Source organism: Lepisosteus oculatus, chromosome 17 (genome assembly GCF_040954835.1).
Source record: "Lepisosteus oculatus isolate fLepOcu1 chromosome 17, fLepOcu1.hap2, whole genome shotgun sequence".
NCBI classification, from domain to species: domain Eukaryota; kingdom Metazoa; phylum Chordata; class Actinopteri; order Semionotiformes; family Lepisosteidae; genus Lepisosteus; species Lepisosteus oculatus.
In genome coordinates this window covers 7,695,303-7,717,139 of record NC_090712.1, presented here as the reverse complement: position 1 = coordinate 7,717,139, position 21,837 = coordinate 7,695,303, and the positions used below count along the sequence as shown (strand labels likewise).

The following is a 21,837-nucleotide window of genomic DNA, read 5'->3' as shown; positions in this document are numbered from 1 at the left end:
ATTCTGAATTCAATAATTAATCATAGAAATCCCATCCTTACAGATAACATTTTGCACAGTAAGGCTCCCAGAAGACCAGTGCCATCAGAGACTGGAGAGGACCTACCTTGTACTGGGCCATCAAAAACTGAAGACGGGACGGTAGTGGTTAACAGGGTCAGTTGCTGCCAAACTTCAATAATAAAAGACAGCTGAACAAAAATAAATCCTTCAATTATAGGACAAAAAACAATGTTCTTTTGTACTCACACTTTGCAGGCAGATCATAGCCACTGGTGATTTTGGCTTGTCCAGTATCACAGCCATTCAGGGTTTGGCACTCATCAAACAGGCAGGGACCAGCAGCCCGGTGTATGCAGCCATCCACTAAAACAAAGCAATACAGAACATAAGTGTAAGTCATCTCTTCGTTCACTGCATGAGCAGAGGTTTTAGAAATTCAGATCATTCAAAAACTCTAAGGAGCTTTAAATGAGACCAGAACATTAAGGATCTCTTGTAACATGCCATATTGTAACTGTTACAGGCATTTAGAGTATCAAAATGCAAAAACAGAGAACTTGGTCAAAGATTTTCTGTAAACCAATTACAACAATTTAGCAATTCATTTTCTCTTTTGCCGTCTTCTTAATAGCTGCTAAGTTAGAAGCTTTTTTGGTAGTAAAAAAAAGTTCCTGTGAGTGGCATGAGGAAATACAGCGCAACAAAACAACAACAAAAAATCACAAGGTCTGTTTAGATAATGTGTGCAGCAGTAAGTTAAATCACATCAATTAATTATATCTTCATCAGGCTGGGTATGGCACATTATTTTTAGAACATAGGAGCTATGGTGGGGGAATAGCACTTGAAACTCTTAGTATTTTTCATCATGAAGCCAAAATAATGAACAGATGTTTCTCATTTTATTCTATCTCGTATAGGATCATTATGTCCCCTAAATTATAGTAAGTGGCTTAATTGTCACATTACAATTTTCAGTTTTTGTTGTTTTATGTGCACACTGAACTGAAACTAGACAAGGGCTTTAACCCTCTTAAATGTTGATAAATCCTTTCCAAAATATTTGCATCACTGTAATTAAGGGGACATTTTCTACCAGGTGATATTATCAAAGTAATATAAAGGGTTTTTTATTTGTATTTTTTATTGAATCCTCTTACATTTTCTCTGTACAAAAAAAACTTTACCCAAGTGGCTTCAAGCAAAGGAACTTTGCTTTAGGGATTTTTTATTTAGGGATTTTGTTAAGTATAAAATATACAGACAGTATATAATTTTGAAGTCATAATTCTCAAAAAAACAATATCAATATATTTTGTGAAGTTACTACATTGGGAGCCCTACCTCATAAGGATTTAATTTCACTTTGTTAAAGCGAAGACCCAGTTGATTGATAGCACATTTTGCACAAGAAGGCAGAAAGATAGAAATCCAAATTACTCGTCTCCAAAGGCTGACACCCTGCTATGAGCTGGTTATCAATCAAATGTAAAATTGCAGGATTCCACTGGCGATCCGGAAAAAAAAAACACCTGTGGTAGCAGCAATACGGAATAACCTTTCTTTAAATCGTTTTAAACAGTTTTAACATCATTAACAACTGTTGCTGACCTTGTGTATATCAGGCTACTGTACTATTCCCTCACTACGGCTGCTATGTTCTTTAAACCTACCCATCAGTCACCATAAATATATAATCAATTGATAAGTTTAACCTGCTGCTGCAAAACAGATCTTAAGATTTCTTTATATTTATCTTCAAAATTAGTATCATTTCTATCAACATAAAGCATATTTTCTATCTTTATGCAGTATACTGTATGCCTGTAACTTAGTTTTATTCTCTCTTGTTGTCTCACTGTCAGGATTGTCATAAAGAAAAAATCTAACAGAGCTAACCAAGACCTCTACTTAAGGGGAATATATTAGAATGGAGGGCAGCACCAGTATCTCACAACTCTGGGTTCCTGGGTTCAATTCCAGTCTATTTCCGGTATCTGCTGTGGATTTTCTACTTTGGGGGTTATTTCTCAGTACTGGCTTTGAGGCTATAAAGAAATAGATCTATTGAGCTTATGGGCTGAATGGATTCCTCTCACTTCTCGACAAGCTAATGTTCATTATGAATCTATACAGAAAGACATCGTAAGCAATAACAGTATCAAACTACCAAAAATAAGAAAGGGTGCCAAATCTCTTTAATTCTATTGTTTTTTACCATAGACTGCCAAAGGTAGCAATGCTCCTTTTTATAGACGCATCATAAATATCGTATACTCAAAGATCCCAGTTAACCTCCTTATTAACTATTATGGCTACATTGTATGGTTACAGGTGTCATGTTCAATGTAATTTAATTCTTTTTATAGACCACATTTTAAACACACTGGTGCATTGCTCACATAACGTACAACTCCTCCCTTTATTCTAGGATGACTTTTTTTATACGCTAAGTGGTTCTCAATGAGCAATAAATAATTTGAAATCCCTAATAATTATTTAATCAAAGTTAAAACTAGTCTGGCTCACTAGTTCAGATATTAATGTATTATTCATGCTTTCAAAATCTGTTACCTTTTTAACAAGGAGAAAGGGAAAGGGAAGAACTATTAATAGTTCTCCATCTATAGATTTTAAAGAGTGTCTAGATTTTGTTCAGAAACAAAATAATCATATCTCAGCTTTAGAACGGCTGTGGTAGTAACTATACAAACTGTAACAAATGTTTAAGCTTCTGAATGGTCACAGTAGAGGAACTGTAGCCTTTCCTGTAACTTGTTTGGAGTGGTACATTAAAAATGTAACACTTCTGCTTTCTCTTTTTTTTTTCTCAGTAGGATTCCAAGATAATTTTCTTCAGCTTTTGCTTTTAAGACTGAAACTTGAATGACCTTGTCCTTTGTCTTTATTCAGGAAAATGCACATTTACAGACAAAACAGAAACAGTCTGTATTAAGCCACTGATTACATTCTCTGAATTCTTTATAAGTGAAATATTTTTCACATTATGAAGCATGACACAAAACACTCATTAACCGCATTCATCCTATAAGGTTTATGTGGAAGGTTTACAATTTTTTAAGAATTCAAAGGGCAGCAGCAAGCTTTACATGAGATTGCAGCCAGCTCTTTTCAAAGTATAATTACAGATCTACAAAGCAACAACTGGTTTGAAAAAAAAGCCCCATCAGAAATACAAGTCCATCCATCATCTTGAATGGAATGAAGTAAAGCAAATGGATAAAGATTGATTTCAACAGAAGTGTGAAACAGTATTGAAAAACAACAGCAATAGATGCTTGATAGACACAAAAGTATGACTAAGACTTTCCTACAGTCCTCAGAAAGTTCAGATCGGCCGACTTAAAGATGATGATTTTCCCCGAGTCCAATATTTGGAAAGCAGTTACAATGCAGGGCTACCAAGAGACCCAACCTGTAAAGGTACTCACTCTGAACCCAGGTTGGGTTCTATGGCAACTCAAGTTCAAACTTGCGTCATGTAACTAGCTGACAGCAACTGGGATTCTGGGATTACACAAGAAGCAGCATTCATCTGGCTCACTGCTGCTGGGGTTAGGGACAGAAAGCATTATTTGGCCAGGGCTCCCTCAGGCCCACAGAGAAACAGCGCCCCCTGCCACTTCCACGGTGCCAGCTCAATAAGAGGGGCAGTTGGAGGAGCTTGACTCACTCTGCCCCTGTGGGACAGCGCCAGGGGCTATTGCTGCAAACAAAGGCAAAGAGACAGTTGGGGATCCTAAATTGGTTGGATACATAATCCCAATAAAACACAACTGTTGATTACTCAAACTGTTGTAAACACTGCAGTTTTGCGGAGTATTTATGGGGCTACAGACATTTATTGAAAACACAGTAACATTCCTTGTTGAAAATGCCTGAGATCTGGTGGCTTTCCAAACTGAAAAGCATGACTCCCAAAACAAAAACGTTAACAAAATTAAATTGATATTATTAGCACTGTACACTGCAACAGTTAGAAGATAACCCTTTTTGAAAAGGCTTATGTGTTTATTAATAGCATCCTTCCATTATTCACAGCTAAGTAAATTCATATAAACCACACTAGAGATGTGGAGAAACCTAATCTGAAGCCATAATAATGAAGCACAGGTGTGAATCCCATGCTGTCTACTTACTTCGCAGACATGTGGCACTTTGTCATGCAGTTAGATGTGTGCAACTAACTATCTGAGAAACACTCAATATTTTATGTGACTGTCTGAAAGACACTGCCTGCTAGGAGATGTCTGCCATATGACGCACAGTTTGGAGAAAAAAAAACATGGAGTTGCACAAAGTAGGCACAAATGCAGGGGATAAAGATTTCAAATAATGTTGACAAATACTGTACATAAGTTAGAGAGTAAATGTTCTCACTACTGTATCTCAAAGTAGGGTAAAAAATCAAATAAAGCACAATACCATTCTGGGAGCTAAGGCTCAGAAAAACCTCAGCCACAAAGTTTATCAACAGAATGAGCACACCATAATTAAAATCTGAACGATCTATGACAATGTAATAACCTTCTCCATTTAATTCATCTACTTCTCATGGTTAACAGTTCTATTACGCAGACTTTTTAACATGCCTTTTTGTTTGCGCAGTTACATAACCATAACAAGAAAAGACATTATGTCCATGTGTTTTACATCTCGTCTGACAGCAAAGCCAGACAGTCATTGACTAGTTACATTATTTGAGTGACAGTTACCTTGGCATCTAAACACACTCATTAAAAAAGAAATCCTGCTGAAATGTCAGAAAGATCAATTCAGTGATGTGGAAATCTGGGTCGGAAAATGGCCTTGGTGTTTGCTAAACATCTATGTACACTTCACACATAATATTCAGCTAAAACACTTAATACAAGCGCATGGCATGTACATCGACACAGAAAAAGCAATTATTTTAATTGTATTCTTTTCCTCTAGCACTCATTATCTCTATTTTTAAATTCTTCCAAACTCCAATCAAATTTGTGACAACAAAATAGTGTGGCTATGTGAAAAATGGAGTAAAAAAGAAGGTCACGTGTGGAAAAGCTGCACAATATTGTTTAAGATCTAGAAGGTATTTTGTGAAATTTCAGGGGTGGTACAGTACATTCAAAATTATGGATGATACCCTGTGTGAAACAAATAATTACTGTTAACCAAATTAAAAAATGTAATGGGATTTCAGGGACAGATGTTCCTTGCTCCTTGTTCTGTGAGATTTGGCTCTAATTATACTCTGCACAGAATAAGATAAAGTAATTGTTTTAATTACCTCTCAAGGACGTCTGTAGCCAAACCTAAAGCATGGTCACCTTCTATAAAAGACACCAGAAACAACCACCCTAATGAACGACTCTGAATAAAGCTTTTGCTAGTGTTTCTACTTTAACATATACTGAAGTATGGGAATGTTAATATCAAACAGATCAAAGTGAACATGCATTCTTCAGTAATACAATATAATGAGAAAGAAAAAATATGATTTTAATAGAATGACACACATACATAAGCATGTGCGTGAAAGTACTACATAGGGGAAGAATTATCTATTTAAAACAAAAAAACAGTTTTTCCTTGTATTTGCAGAAATAAAGGGAATGATGCTCTCTAAGTGAATTTACTGCAATGCCAGATAGCATTTAAACAATGAAGCAGCAGTGTTTTACACTAAAATGAAATTCAACACTTTGCATTTACTGTACCACCAGAGAAGTAATGATTACAATTTGTCATCAACCTCACTGTAACCTAATAGTATGTCTGACAAGCTTCAGGAGCGGAGCACGAAATCTTGCAAGCAGAATGTGAAAATACTGCCACAGCACAGATTCATAAGGCATCTTATCAGACAGATAAATGCCTATGAAGATCATTCGAAGAAAGTCGTTTAAAATTAATAGAGAAACAGACGAAAAGGAAAAGGACACAATTTCAGGTTGTGCCAGCTAATCTTTAAAGCAACATGATCTATGAAGATGTCTTAACAAAGATAACAGATAAAATACAGAAGTGGATATAAATAAATAATACTACATTGCAGAGTATTTTGTTTCTGGTTTCGTGCTCAGAAGGAAATTCCTCTCAACTATAACCTAGCAAGTATATTCAGTGCTAGCAAAAACAATCATTGCATTTCTGTTAATCTGTAGACAGCATACAGAAAAAAAAACAACAACAGGGAAACAATTCTTCATTTATAACTTTAAAGATACAGACTTCGCTTTTTTTTTGCAATATTTTCTTCAGAGAACTTGTGCTATTAGACAACTAATTTGATTAACTGATTTTTACATATAGCACAACAGTCTTGCGAGAAACAAGTAAATAACATAGGAATTGTATTTTTGATATTCCAGGCACTGAATTGAATTGGATAAAGGGTAGATATACAGGAAATCTAAATACAGAGTGGTGATGGGGTTATGCATCTGTAGCAATGATGCCTTGTTGTTGTAGGATAAGTCATACTGTGACCCCATACCCATAAATATGCTACTGCTATTAAAATGTAAAATACTTTCAAGCATTTTGAAGAATTCAAACCCATCATCTAAAGGTGGAAGAGGTCAAAATGTTATATTTTGGTCATGTTTTCTTTTTTATGTCCCTTTCACAAATATCTTGGATTTGTTCCTAAAACTACAAAATCAGAGCTAAAAACATTCTAGCTCAGGTCAGGAACAGTTCTTGTTAGCATCAGAAAAAAAAACTAAATATGTTAACCAATTTTCTGGTGAGACTTCGCATGGCCTAATCAAAACTCATTATAAGACACAAGACAGTCTCTACTGATCTGTCCCACAGGTAACATGCTTCATTAACAGTCATGAACGTATGCGGTTCATCAACAATTCAGATATCCAGAATTGCATAGGAACCCTGTATTGTGTTCTAAAGCAGCCTGAAGAAGCAGGTCATCCATCACACTATATTGCAAAGGGGGCAAACATGATCCTTGTGGCAGCATACCTGCATGAATGACACATGGTCTCTCATCTCCTGAAACATATATCAGCACATGCAGGAATTGTGTACTAAAGTGAGGTGACTATTTATGGCATGAATCTAGGGCATAAAAGTCGTAAATGTATTTGCATTTCTTAATCTGTATGTTAATTGCAAGATACTGCATATAGCGAAGAGCATATCATGTGTTATATTAATATCTATATCAGATTAAAAGAATAATCATATAAAGCCAAATTATCACAATGATATTTAAAACATCAGAATTTTTGGAATACAAACTCAAACTGTCTGTAGAATGTATATTCATACATTATACAGTATATACATACACATTCAATTAAAACTATAAAAAGCACAATACATTTCACACTCCATGTTCCACCAAAAGGAACTAAAGCATTTGTACAGCACTGCAAATACATGAATCTATGTAAGGTTTGTCTGAAAATAGATTTTAAAAACGCAAGCTATGTAATTTGCCTTGGCACTTCACACTGTGTGTTCCCACAACACCCTACCAGTGCGCCATCTTGCCTACAGCAACTCCAACTGAGAGCCTGACTGTTAAGTCCTCACCTCCCTCCAGCATACAGTCCCAGTACTGCATTAGGTGTAGGGCTGAGCCCCTTGGTTCTGCTCCTGGGATCCTGCCTCTAAAAGCATCACGGCACTCTCCCATCACTATTGATTCTCTAGACTAATCTATTATGTAAAACAACTCTAGGCTCTCTGGCTCACGTCCAAAGATCATAAAAGTACACCTTGGTTCAACTCTCACGGACAGCATGAAGCTCTTTGGAAAATGGATTTTGTTTCCTTTTGCATAGTAGTGCACTGTCAAATAAATCTAGCCCAAGAACGGAGCAAATTATGCAGGTTGCCGGAGCCACACTATGCTATACTTATCCATAATAGCACATTTCTTGCCTTGATCTCATTCAGCTTACAAAACAAACAAAACACTTCAATTTGGATACAAAACACTGACAAAACACTGGTGGAATTAAGAAATCTGTTTACAGAACCAACAAGTAGCGCATAAAAAAGTCAGCCCAACTGGCACCTCATGTACTTGATTCACACTACTGAAGAAATAGATGGAGAAAAGCAATGTTTACTGAGGCAACTGATTTCAAATTATGTTTATCTTCAAAATGATTACAACTGTCCTCCAGATCCGTAAAGAAACATTGCATCATTATCCCCGCGCTAGCATTCAGGGGCTGGGGACCATTCAGATGACTTCTAGTGGAATATGGATTCATTGATCACAGTAGAAGTGCAGGGAATACTGTTAACAATACTGCAAAATCTTAGAGGTTTTGGCAAGCCACGTGACTGTGAACTTTGGACAAATTCAGAAACTTTCAACTTTGGCTCCCTCACGCGATAAACAGGAGCTTCCTAAATCCAAAAACAAATTAAAAACATACAATACAAGCCTCCAATCTCCGGGAAACAAATGGCCCAGATGCAGTCTAGCTATTTATGCACTTATATTACTGGGAATTAAAACTGATTCCCAACTGCTTTTGGATATCTCAAGTGTGAGTGCATCGATACGTGTTCATTAATCCAGCAAAGCCATTTTGGGAGCAGAAATGTGTTACATTGCACTTCAACACAAATGCAATTCGCTTTATATATTATGAAAGTATTTCTCTTTATTCTGGAATACCTCTTAGACATTGTAATTAATGAAAATTTGATTCATTAAGATGAATCACAGCATGCCCATTCCCCTATTTCCCTTAATCAGGAGTTCCTTACAGCTAATTCTCCTTTCTCTCATTCAATTTGGAGTAATAAAGTGGTCCACATTCTAGCAGATATTTTTAATGAAAATGATCCTTACTTGTCTGAGGACACTGCAATCACAATATTAGCTTCCTGGGTCCTCTTTTCTTTTTATACTTACCTCTCCATTCTGCCATACATGCCTATGGGTCACCCTGGAGGGCTGTTTGAATTCAGGGACAAAAACAGGCATGGGAATCCACTATTTCTATGATTTTATTACAGGCTGTATAAAAACCCAGGCAACAGTTCTGCCTCCAAAATCCTAATAACCGAATGATAAACATTAACACCCTCTGCAAGCTGAAGCCCTGTATACAAAAGCACAGGAAGCTTGCAGCGACAGAAATTGATCTGCCATGCTCTGCATTAGGATTCTCCATTCCTTCTCCTCTGGCCTTCATTGGATCCATTTCTTCCATGATATTATTTATATGTAACTCTCTCAGGTCCATGCAAGGTAAGACTAGTGTGGTCAGTGGGGTACAGAGTGGGACAATTAGTATTGGTACATTTAGCCTAACTGTCTAACTTCTTCTCCGCTGTAAGAAACTAAAAGTGCAGCCACTACTGATGGCTGGGGCACTTGGGGTAGGGGCAGTGTTATTTGGTTTACAGTGTTGTATTATATTGGTTTTATTTTAGGTTTTGGAAAAATTACAAAAAACAAATGATCACAATAAAGCTGCTTCGTTCAACAATAAAGCCGATCTAAACTTCACATTAAATAGATACTTCAGTCAACCACAAAGGACTCAATTAAAACAAACTTACTTTCAGAATTACAGATGCCATGCATGTGGTCAAAGCAGGACACGTGGTTTTGCTGCATTCTAATTTTGATCCAATTATTAAGCTTTTAATTATGCTTAATGAAAGAACACAATTTCTGTGACAACTGCTGTACAAAAGATCAATTGGGTTTTAAAACATGAGGCACGCAAAATCCAGATTTTAGCACTGCCTTCATTCCTTATTTCTTTTCCTTTGTAGGCATCTCACATTTCTTAGCTTTTCTGGGCCAATGCTCTGCAGCTCTTAGGGACAAATGGCCCCTAAACACAGATGTAAATTATCCTTTAATGCTGATGTCCCACTTGTAATATATTGAACTGGTGACAGGTTCTTTAAAGTCTTTCCCCCCTCATTTACAATCCTCTGTGTAGCAGTAGATCACTGCCGAGTAACTAAAAAAAGCTGCTACTAAGTGATGCACAAATGATGGTGCCCAGTACAATATTTCAAACCACATTTCTCTATGTGCCCCTTGGACCTTTTAACTGTGAAGTTTTCATTTAAGTGTCCCAGCCTGAGCTGTGCAACATCTGCTACTGTCCGGTGTTTCGCGGCTGTGAAATATCACCGTTAATACCTCATCTATCTCTCACTTCAGCTCCTCTGAATTCTAAGCAGCACATTGTGTGGGAAGGTGCATTTATTAATCGCCTTTCTTCATTTAGGTTCTAGGTTGCTGATATGGATAACTATTTATAGAGTTATAGAAAGATAAAAGACAAAACTATTTAGCACTATTTTGATTTTGTCTTCTTTTTCCCCCAACTGCCGGGTCATACACTTGCAGCACTGAAACAAATACTTCTTCTTGTGCTTAATATGGAGGCAGTATTCAGCAAAATCTTATTTAATAACCGTGGCACTATAAATTATTTTGGGTACCTGAGTTTATTCACGTTCTTATCTACATATTCCCACATGCCTTAAAACCTGCAAAGCTCTGCTTACTTTCTATGAGCTTTACTTCTTTGGGATTCATTCTTTGCAATTTCTTCTTCCAGCACAAAGCATTCCCATTCTTCTATTATTAAAATACCCAGCTTTTCACAAGTAGCGTCAGTGGCAATTTTCCTTTGTAATTATTTTTTGCCCCACAATGAATTTAGGTTCAGTCTTCAAGCAGAAAGAAACATACTGCCAAGATGGCAATAGCTTGTAAATGAAAGATAAAAAAAGAAGGTATTAATTTGCTCAAGCCAACCGAGAAGAAGCTTGAACTTGAAAAAAAAAGGGGAGACCAAAGTTTTAAAGTGGTTAACATATACAAATCTTCAATACTTTACCAAAGTCAAAATTGCAACTGAGGTGACTTTCTAAACACTGAAAAGGTTGAATGTGCATACAACATTAAATTTAATAAATATACAGATCTATAACTAAACCACAATGAAAAAAAACTGTCCTGCTTTGTTTTAATTTACATAGGGAAAACTTTAGTATCTAGCTAGTGTCATGGAAATATACCTATCAAGGAAGCCACGAGAGAGAGTTCTCACATGAGTAAGGTCTTTGAATTTTCATTCCCCATTTTTACCAATCGGTGCCTTACTTAGAACCTTATCACACTAGCACTAGCATCAAAGCACTTAAATTTATTTAAGAGATGAGATAAAATGTTTAATACTTTAAACAATTTAACTGCACTACCACCCTTGTGCTGTATGACGGTAAAATACAAAGTACACATGGTCAAGGAAAAAAGTAACTTGAATCTAACGCATAGGAATATGCATACATTTTCCAAAAAATGTATAAGTTACTGAGCAGTCTGGAGAGATACTAAAAAATGTATTAGGAAGGAAAACATGGAATTTGCATTCCTTAAGGATGAGACAAATTTCAATATGCTCTAAATGGGAATGATGTTTATACCTGTGAAAAAGCAGGTGATATTTCTATCCAGACAACAGGGTGAACACGCACACTGAACAATCAAACTGCACTTCCACAACACTGTAGACGTCCTGCCACTACAGTGTATGATATCACCAAGTGTAGCAGATAAGCAAACCGAACATCACAAAGTGGTATAACCACGCAGAATAGTCATATAAAATAATAAGCTCATTTTCCTCAATGCTACGTCTTAAAAGCATAAATGTATATTTATTTTCCATGTTCTGACCTCCGAATGCCAGAATGAATTATAGGAAGTCAACAGTGCGATGACTGAATGCTTGGTGGCATGTATAGCCTCCTGGGACATTTCTCCGCTTCTGCTAAAACAAAGCCTCAGTGCATTTACACCAGGAAAAACTCAGTATTTATATATAAATACTGAAATACAGGTGTTGCAGAATATGTTACTACTTATGAGAGGATAGGAGGACACAGTCTTGGTTTTTAAATATTTTAGCGAAGGTGAGGAAAAAAAACTGAACAAAAAACAAAACAAAAACAGCTTAAAACTATACACAGATTTATCGAGCTCACAATAAAGCAGAAAATACATACTATCACAGGAGCTTCAGTGTCTGTACTTCAATTCTCCCCCACCCCCCTTCCATGGGTGTGATTTACAATACAATTTTCTACCCAACTAATTTCACTCAAGGAGATAATGACTTGAATGAAATGCTAATCAAGTGCCAATCAGGAAGCCTTGAGGCATACAATGTCAGATATTAGACTTATAAAATAACAGCAGAAAAAAGGCATAAAATATTTTAATGTTCAATTGTATGCCACGTAATAATGGCAATAAACTTTGAGGCTGATGAAGCTTCTTTATTTCTCCAGTGCACTTCCCCAACAACAGCCTTCATTTTCAACCTGGGCCTTCATTAATATTCCAGCACCAATTCCAGCACTAATACTGGATTAAAACAATTAGCTGCGTAACTGTCACTCACTGAGGATGATTAATCAAACACTGCACTCCTCTGTAAAATTGCTGCTTACCGGGTTTCAATTTAGTTTCCTGGACATTAAGCATTACAAAAAAAAGTGTAGTATAATTGCTGTAATTTTGTACATCTAAGATAATTTAGCATTGAAAAATGTTTCTGAAAAATGCATAGGAACTACTGTACTGTAAAATCGTACTGACACATTAAGATGCTCTTCGGATAAAAATGCCCCTAATGCCACACAGTGTTTTCACAGAAAGGCAAAAAATGTTTATAGAGCCCTTTCCTCCCATTTTGATCAGCAGTTCATATTATGTAGCTTGAGTACTTTGAATAGTAAGCACCTTCTTTTCTCAACCTTGACTTCAGTTGTGGTCAATTTTCATTTATGTCCTGCGGTTCTGGTCTCTGCATTGTTTTGGGGTTACTAAACCCTTTCAAACGTTTAGACTCGTCCATGAAATCCCCTTGAACTCATCTTAGTTTGAAGTTAGAAAGTTTCGTATGTACAGTATTAGAATAAACAGTTCATTTTAGTGGAATCATCATCCTGTTTTTTTCGGGGCTGAAATTAAATTATATTTAATTTAAAAATACATTTAGATTTCCTAATAGCATTTTGATTAAAGATAACCTTTTTTTTTAATGGCAGTCGTCACCAGCGATGTAAAAATAGCTTTTTTTATATAACCTCTACTACAAGCTAGCTGAATGAGTCAATTTCACCTCATTGTTACAGACTGCAATTTACAGTACAGAAAGGTAAGCAGATATTGCAACACACCGGAAAATGCTCCTGCCAGGAGTAATCCAAATATGTTGTGAAAGAGAAGCTTTCTGTGGAGGCAGCTTGTTTGTAACGTTAAGTATTCCTGACTAACAATCTGCTGCTCACAGCATTTGGAGAAGCAAGTCCTGGCAGCGCTATGAGATGATATGCTGAGTTGCGAAAGAAAATTCATAACAATACGTTCGGTTTTGTTCCCTTTCCACTTCTTCCACATTTCAGAATCGCAGGCTTTACAAGGCCCTTTATTTTGGTAATCCGCAGCTGTAGATTTAGTTCTGTGTGTTAATCTTTCTGACCCTGAAGTCGCATGAAATAAATTATTAATATTGCATTAATACTTAATTACTTTGTTCAGTTTAATACTGTTGTGAATGGTACTTAGGTTTTAATTATCTGTAAATCCCTTGCTGAATTAGAAAATTTAGTCTGATTATTAGTTAAAGGTAATCTTTTTATCCAAGAAAAGATTTGTATTTACATATAAATTCCTCATTCTCACTCCTAAATGTGCAGTATACATATTTTGTTTTATTCTCATAAAACATTATTCAAATGTTTATTTGTGATTGTGGAGAGGCAATGATTATTTTATGGCTTAATTAGTAATAAAATATGTGCAGCGGCAGTACTATAGAAACCATATAATCTTCTTTTTATGTACTGCACTTCAACCATGACCATTACAGAATATTGTTATTCCGAAGATTCAGAAAGGTTTTTGTTTGCCCACTTTGAGGGCTAATTCTGACTTATTGACTTGGATTTTATTAGAAAATTGGATTTTAAGTAAAAAAAATACAGTTTATTTAGAACACTTACACAAAAGAAGCCAGCTTTCAGCCATCAACTATATAATTTCAGAACAACTGCTGGGAATCAAGAGCTGAAACAAATACAGATTGCTTTAATGTATCTCATTCCCTTTCAGTGTGATACCATCTGACAGGATAATTTACACCTTAAAACCTTCTAAACAGATCTGCTGAATTATAAAAAAAAGCTTGACAGAAATAACTGCTTTTACAGTTTATAATGGTATCAAAGGAAAATACTGCTAAGCATTGTTCCAAAAGAAAAATCAACAGGTTAGGTTACTACAAACTATTATCCCTGTGTTGTCATGTTCATTAAATCAGACAGCTGAGGTCAGGCTGGTGCCAAACCCATGTGGTGCCAGATTCTTGGTGACACAACAATCACATCCCTCTGCATTTCTTTGTTTTAATAACTCTAGCTGTGCTCCACACATGCAGATAGCTGGCATATCTCAATTCAAAAAAAGCCTCACTATTTTCTGACTTCAGTTCCTTTGACATTCTCAGAATTCTGCTGTGCAACAGCATGGACCACATTCCCAAAAGGTCTCTCCCTGCATTTTGTGCTGCTTCCCTAAATGCGTGTCTCGTCTTCATTTTTCAACCTGTCTTCGCCCTGTACTTTCAGTAATGTTCTTTCCCATCACACATCAGATCCTAACAACCCCTTTCACGCTCTTACTTAGTTATGGTCTAACTTCCTTTCCACTGGCCAGCCAAGAGTGTTACTTGATAAATTATACACATTATAAACGCTCACCATTGTGTTCAGCTCCTGACCACTGCAGTAAACTCCGCAAAGGTGACCTCTTAACCATTGTTTCTACACAGCACTCTTGAGGTAGCAACACCCCCTCCCTCGCTTCCTCCCCTCACCATAGACACCACACTCATTTTTCACCGTCGACTCTTCTTTTATCTTTGTATTACAAATTACCCTTCTCTCTGCACACTCATTATCGACTTCATCATTAGGTTAGATTACTTTCAGCATACATTTGGCGCACAATTGCAATTATTTCCATACAGCAAGGCTCCCCATACCCATACTTACTGAATGTTTATTTTCAAGTTATTAACCCCAATAAGTGGGTATGCATAATTTCTTAGTAACAATATTACAAGAACACAGAGGAAAATATACAAACTACAGCAAAGAATACTGAGATACCTGACAGACTGCAAGTGTATAATCAAAAGCTTCACTTTATTTTCTGTCCTCAGGGTCTCGTAGATAGTATTACCAATATCTATAATCAATGTCAACACTTGCTTGAATAAAAACAGACATAAAAATTCCATCTACCGGGTCTTTAAAGTTTGCTACCTCTCCTATATTACAAAACACTCCCACATAGCAATCAACCTTGCATGAAGGAATCCTCTCTAGAATTCAATTCAAATTAACTTCAACAACTGTGAAACTGTTTTTATTATTATAGTCAAATATGAACTGATGCACAATGAAAACCGAACAGTCTTTGTTTTAAATTAATACTTCATTGGGTGCATACATAATGCCATTTGCATTTTAAATCATAAGGTTGCAAGCTCGCTGACTGTTTTGAGTAGTGTTGTTCCTTAGGATAACAAAATACTCAAGTCACGGTTTTACAAAACCTCAGGTGCTCAATTTTGAATTGAGTTAAAATTTCCAAAAATGAGTTGATTAAAAACCTGCATAACTAATCAAAAGTCAAATGAAAAAAGTGGAACAATCCTCCTGAGCGGGTATTCAGTGGCTACAGCAGAAGAAATTCCATAAAGAGGGACATCCTAAGTACAGTACCTCACCTGAGCACAAACTGAGCTCCATGATTGCAGGTTCAAGCCCAGAACAAGTCGATAGACAAATGCAACAGAGATTCCCCGAGCAATAGTGCACAGCTGGCTCAATGTTTCCGAGTGTAGGGTTGGATTTTTCAGCCAGAGCTCTCTTAGCAAGATATAGCTGGGTTCAACTCCGAAACCGGGGTGTTATCTGCATGGAGTTTGTATGTTCTCCCCGTGTTCTCATGGGTTTTCACTGAGTCTTTTTCTAAAGAAGGTTAACGGTCTTCTGGGAAACCTGGCTAAGTGTGTACATGTCTGTCTGTTTCTGCTTGGCCATAGACTGGCCTCCCCTTCCATGGTATATCCTGCCTTGTGCATGTTGCTTGCCGGAACAGGCTCCAGCTCAACCACGGCCCTGTTTTAGATAACACATTTGGAAAACGGGTGGATAGATGATGTAAGATTCTACAGTTTGATGGTGGCCAGCCTCCTCACAGTTCTGAGTTCAATGGAGCAACTTTAGGACCAACATAATAATGACATTATTAAGAGAAAACCACAAAAGGCTAATATTCATCAGCTGGCTGAAGTTGTGCAGGTAGATATCCCACACAGTCGGATCAGCTCTCAGCCTCAAAGTTGCCAGCACTGTGTTTACTGAGATCATACTTATTACTGAGTTTGAAATGTTCATTTTGACAGTGTGTCACAATTCATACTAAAAATGTATGATTGTTTCATCTGTTTGTTTCTGCATTTCCTGCAGTTTATGCTTACGCATGCTTATGAGTGTTGCATTTCATACGTGCATTACTACAGTACATGGCAATATTCTTCTACGCACAAATAAATGCTGACAACATAAAACACTAATCCATGCAAAGTATATTATCATTTAATAATCGTATATATAATTCTTTTACATTTTCTGTCTGGTTCTTTTACATATAGCCTTATTATAAGAAAATTTAAACCTAAAAAACTGATTTAGATGTTACATGATGTGTTTTATTGGATCTACAGCAGGTCACAAGAGTCACCATATTATTAGTTTTCTTTAATGCTGGCATTGTCCTTGTATCTTGGACATTCATTAGCTGATTCAGTGTTAAAACAGATTTATTCAGATTCAGAAACCTTTCCTTCTGAGAAGCACAGCTTTCTAAGAATTGACTTAATGCATCTTAGAAAAAAATGGAGAGACGAAAGAAACGTGGAACAAAAAAAAAAAGACCTGAAAATGAGGCAGACATCGTTGGTTAACTCAGAGTCTCCAAGCAAACCAGCTTTTAAAACTGATGACTGCTATACAGAAGAGCTTGTTTCTAAATTGTGATTGCTCCTTTTCTATCATAGCTGTCTCAGAGTAGCTATCTTACAGGTATCAGTAAAAGAGAATCAGTTTTTGTGATCAAATGGAACCTAGCTCTTTATCTCTGAACTTTTTTCCAGCATCTCTTACCCTTTCTCTTTCAAAACCTGTTGTAAGGAACAGGTTTTCTGGTTTAGAAACTGGCAACCTGGAACTTTAGATTACATATTTATATTCAGAAATCCGCATTAAAGAAGATCTTAAAAGAACCATACATGGTCTGCATCTGGCTAAAGAAAAAAACGCTGATCTCACAAAGGTTAATATCCTTAACCTTCCGACAAAGGATTCCAAACTGCCATCAATAATGTATATATTGATTTATTTTTAAAATTACTCACATCAAGCAAAGCAGAGGAAAAAGATTTTTAAAGCAGCATGTTAGGCCTTCTGGACGTCATCATAAAATGTGCTTCTGAAATTAAGGTATATGTTCAAAAGCACTGTTTCTAAAATTACATTTTATTTTTCTGTACAAATCACCCACTTTCAAATAGATAATGCAATAATAGGTATGACAGTAGTCATAGGCAGTCTGATTTGAACCTCTTAGCTTTATGGAACTATGGCTGATACAGTGATAATTATGGATCATGCAATCCCATGCAAGAAATGAACACAGAGGACACAGTGTTTCTAAATAGTTTGCTTCTTCGGTGTCTCCTGACACTCCTTAGTTCATTACTCTGAACACTGACAAGATTGGCACATTGAATATACGGTTATATCGCTAATAGCAATTCTGTTTGCTCTCACAGGGGGTTATTGTAATTGCTGGCCCTTTAGTACAGACCACTGAGGAATTTATGACTGTGTGAAAGCCTAGCTTTGTAGCTCATTACCCAGTATCTGTCATTCTAGCCCTTGTTTGTCAAGACCTCATAGGCCCCCTTTGCACCAGTGTTGCTCCATACCTTCAGAAGACTTTCAAAGTAAGATGCAGCATTAACCTAAATCAAGGAAATTAAAAGGGGCTAATTAAAGACAATTTAAGGTAAAAAGTGCCCCATTTTAGAGGAGAGCAATAACTAGTACAGCTATATTATTAAAAAACTTTGCTTGCAAGATGACTCAAGGGAATATCTCTAAGCAATTTCATCATAAATTACTTCCTTGATTCGAAGTTCAGCTTCATGTCATGAAGGGAAAAGGGGGGATTATAGGCCCCGTTTTGAAACAATGTCAAAGATATAGGACAAAGATCAAGGTAACATGCTGGATACTTGCTTTCTATGGTTTAAAATCAAACAAACCAGGCCTTCAAAAACTATATTCTTGCCTTCCAATGGAATTTCATCATTTTGGAAAAAAAAAACAGGAAAACATTACACAAGAAACAGCAATGGGACAGTTTGAACTATTGATCTAGCCTTTTAGAGGAAAAAGTAATTATAAAAATGAAGAAAAATGGAGCAGCAAAAAGGAAGGCTGTTGTTTTGTATTTAAATACATGAACAGCTGGTGTTCTTATGCATGCTTTTACTGCAGAGTAAAATCAATTCCCCATTTGTCCTTGGTTAAGTTTTGCTGTGTATACGTAAAACTACCTGATCTATCTGTTCACATTCACCTATAAACAATGATTGAAATACTCACAATTAAATTTGGTTTTCTTTGCAAAAGCACAGTATTCTTTTTCACATATAAACATACACACAGATACACATACTTAAGTTTACTTCAGGAATAAAGAAAACTAGAGGCACTTGTGGTTGTGGTTTAATTTAACTTTAACATTACTGGAAAGAAGAACCATACTTTCATATAAGCGTCAAGCAATAAGAATTGCACATTAAATCTTTAAAACCTAATGTACATTTAACACTAAGAAATGAAAAACCTGCTTATCTGACACAGTGGGACACAGTGGGATCAGTATCCTTTTACACAACTGTCCTCTACCCAAGCAAAAAGACCTCATACCCAAATGTTTCCTCATTACCCTTCATAAGAAAGACTATAAACGAGAGGGGACCATTCATTCCATTTAGGTTGTCTGATAGTAGCTAATTGATCCAAGGATCTCATCAAGTAAGAAGAGAGGTTATCGACTAACAACATGGCTGGATTGCTTGTTCCACAGTCCCATAACCCTTATTATTAAAAATATCAAGGAAATGCATATAAACAAATCAATAATATCAATATAAATAATCATAATGACATAAATGACAAAAACTGGATAGACAATGCACAGTAAATAAATGTGCACAAAATGTACCTTGACATATTAAAACAGCCATTTATTCTCTTATTACAGTCCAATGCATCCCAAAATGTGTTTTCTGAGCATATTGTTTTCTGCTCAACACAACTGAATTACTCTAGTGCTCCTCTCCCTAAATACATCACAGAGTTTTTTTAGATCCTTATAACATCATAGTTCCTGTTGTTGTTTCTTTATTTTGTCCAGAGATATTTTATATCCAGCAGCTATTTTCTAAAACTAGCAGAACAAAACTCATATAAGTAATTTCTTTCACAGATTCATTAGTCGATTTAAAATGTTTTTTTGATCCAGAGATAAATCCTATCATTTTCTCTCATGTGCTCATTTCAATTTGAAAGTGCTTTACGCTGAGAGACTTCCACTGCAGTTTTTGTTTGCAATGTGTCAGATGGTTAAATTTCCAGTAACTATGGATTAAGATTGAAAACATCATTTGCACAAGTACTATTTTATTACAGTTCACTTCAAAGTACAGTACATCAACTAATGCTGCAACTCTGATCATAACCAAAGTTAAACTCATTTAATCAGCTTCGATTTGGCATCTTATTTCCTAAAAGCAAATATGAGGTAATGCAATGTAATGCTGAATATTATATTACACGATGGTGGCCACGCAGAGTTGAAAGGTAGTGTTGGGTGATGCATCTGCCTCCTATGGGTAGGAACTGCCAACGACTGCATGCCACCTCTTGAGTTTCAATTATTCATGCCTGTCAGTTTAAATGGTTTGCAAGCTCAAACTGATCTTCTTCAGTAAGATGGAAAAAATTCCTAAACACCTTTCTTCAAAGAAGTACAAGTATATGAATCCAAACTAATGCTGAACATAATTCAGGTGGTAAAGCTGATATATTACTAATACATTAATAAAAATACATACAGTATTTTGTAAATGGTAAATACACTTTTACAGCAGCATTTGTTTTATCACTAGTAGCACTAGTAAAAATTGTAAAAATTCTCTCTGAGACATTAAACGGACCTTACAATTTCTAAATTGAGGGTTTTAGAGTATATTTCCTGGTATTGCAGTGTTACTATGGTGGCTGACAAACTATTTCCCAAGGTGAAAATGGTCACACAGCATCATTGAATTTTGTTTTGTTTCTGCCGTGTGGCAAACTATTAGTATCTGAAACCTCTCATTAGCTTCACTGCCCTCTCTTCCAGGTTCTGCAAAGCATTCCTATTACTTCTGCATATGACAGACTACAAAATTTGTGTTATCAAACCCTTTTCTATTGCCACTGCTGAACCCTGACCTACTATTTTTTTTCTTTTTTCATTAAATGACTACTACTACCACAAATGGAATATCTTTTCCTTTAATTGGTGGCTTGAAGCAATCAAACACAATAGAAGCATGGGACACATTGCAGGTTAAACACTGTCAGTCATCTGAGCTTTTCTAATCTTGGTAGAGCAAGGCATACTACCAAAAAAGTTGCCTTGCCATACTACCAAAAAACCACATCAGTAATTTTAAGTACAAATCAAATTATTCTAGAATACACAAGCACAAATAACTTTTTTTTTCTTAATAGCCCATTTCAATTTTCATATTCATAAATTTACTACTGCACATAAATATAAATGTCATCTAGCTTATATGAAGACAAACTAGCATTTTGCTTTGTGGGCTATCCCTCTCCTTTCCATAGTTGAAAAATAGTCTTTAATTGGCTTAATTTATCAACTGTATTCCTACAATGCACTACATACTTTACAATCCTAACTTCCTGAATCTAAATACAATTTTGCAGTCATTTCAATCGTTCATGTTAATCTGTGTGACAAAACGTTTCTATGCTACTACAAAATTAATTACTGTCCTCCAGCTTCCAGTGCATATGTTTTCCAGTATTCTACAAGCAGTTAAATTATGTACTATTATGTTCCAAATATAATCATCTCAAACATATTGCCACTAAATGTTTGAAACACTGCAACTTGTTGTTTATCTTATTGCACCTAAGTCTTAGCAGCTTCACCCAAACTGTAGTAAAAAAGTGCTACCTAGTTTGAGATGCACTGGAAAACAGCTGAATTTACAAACATTACTAAGAAAGAAGGAACCATTTTTTATCATCTAGGTACCATAAAGATTGACATATCGGAACGCAGACTTCAGTTTAGTTGTTTCAGCGCCAAACAGGCTAGATGGACAGAATGACTTCTTGTTTGCAAGAATTAAATTATCTTTGTTCTTAAATTCCTGTTTTCATTAATACATGTAGTGGCAGCCACTAGATAAGAAAGAGTGTTGCTGAATTATCATTAGCCACAGATTGTAGCCCCTTAAACCACTAAAAACAAAGACTAAATAGCAGTGCATGAATAACCTAACAACTATTACCTAAATATTCATTGATCAAAACAGTAAGCAAGAACAGCCTAGATACAGTTACAGGAGCTACAGA

General features: G+C 36.0%; 1 protein-coding gene across 2 annotated transcripts in view; it reads right to left on the bottom strand.

Annotated features, from left to right (window-relative positions):
* Window positions 1-21,837, bottom strand: part of macrod2 (mono-ADP ribosylhydrolase 2) — a 601,357-nt gene that overhangs the window by 407,324 nt on the left and 172,196 nt on the right. For both annotated transcript variants that reach the window (XM_015362869.2, XM_015362870.2), the window contains exon 5: window positions 250-366. In XM_015362869.2, coding sequence (XP_015218355.2) covers window positions 250-366 — 117 coding nt within the window. The remainder of the gene's footprint in view (window positions 1-249; window positions 367-21,837) is intronic.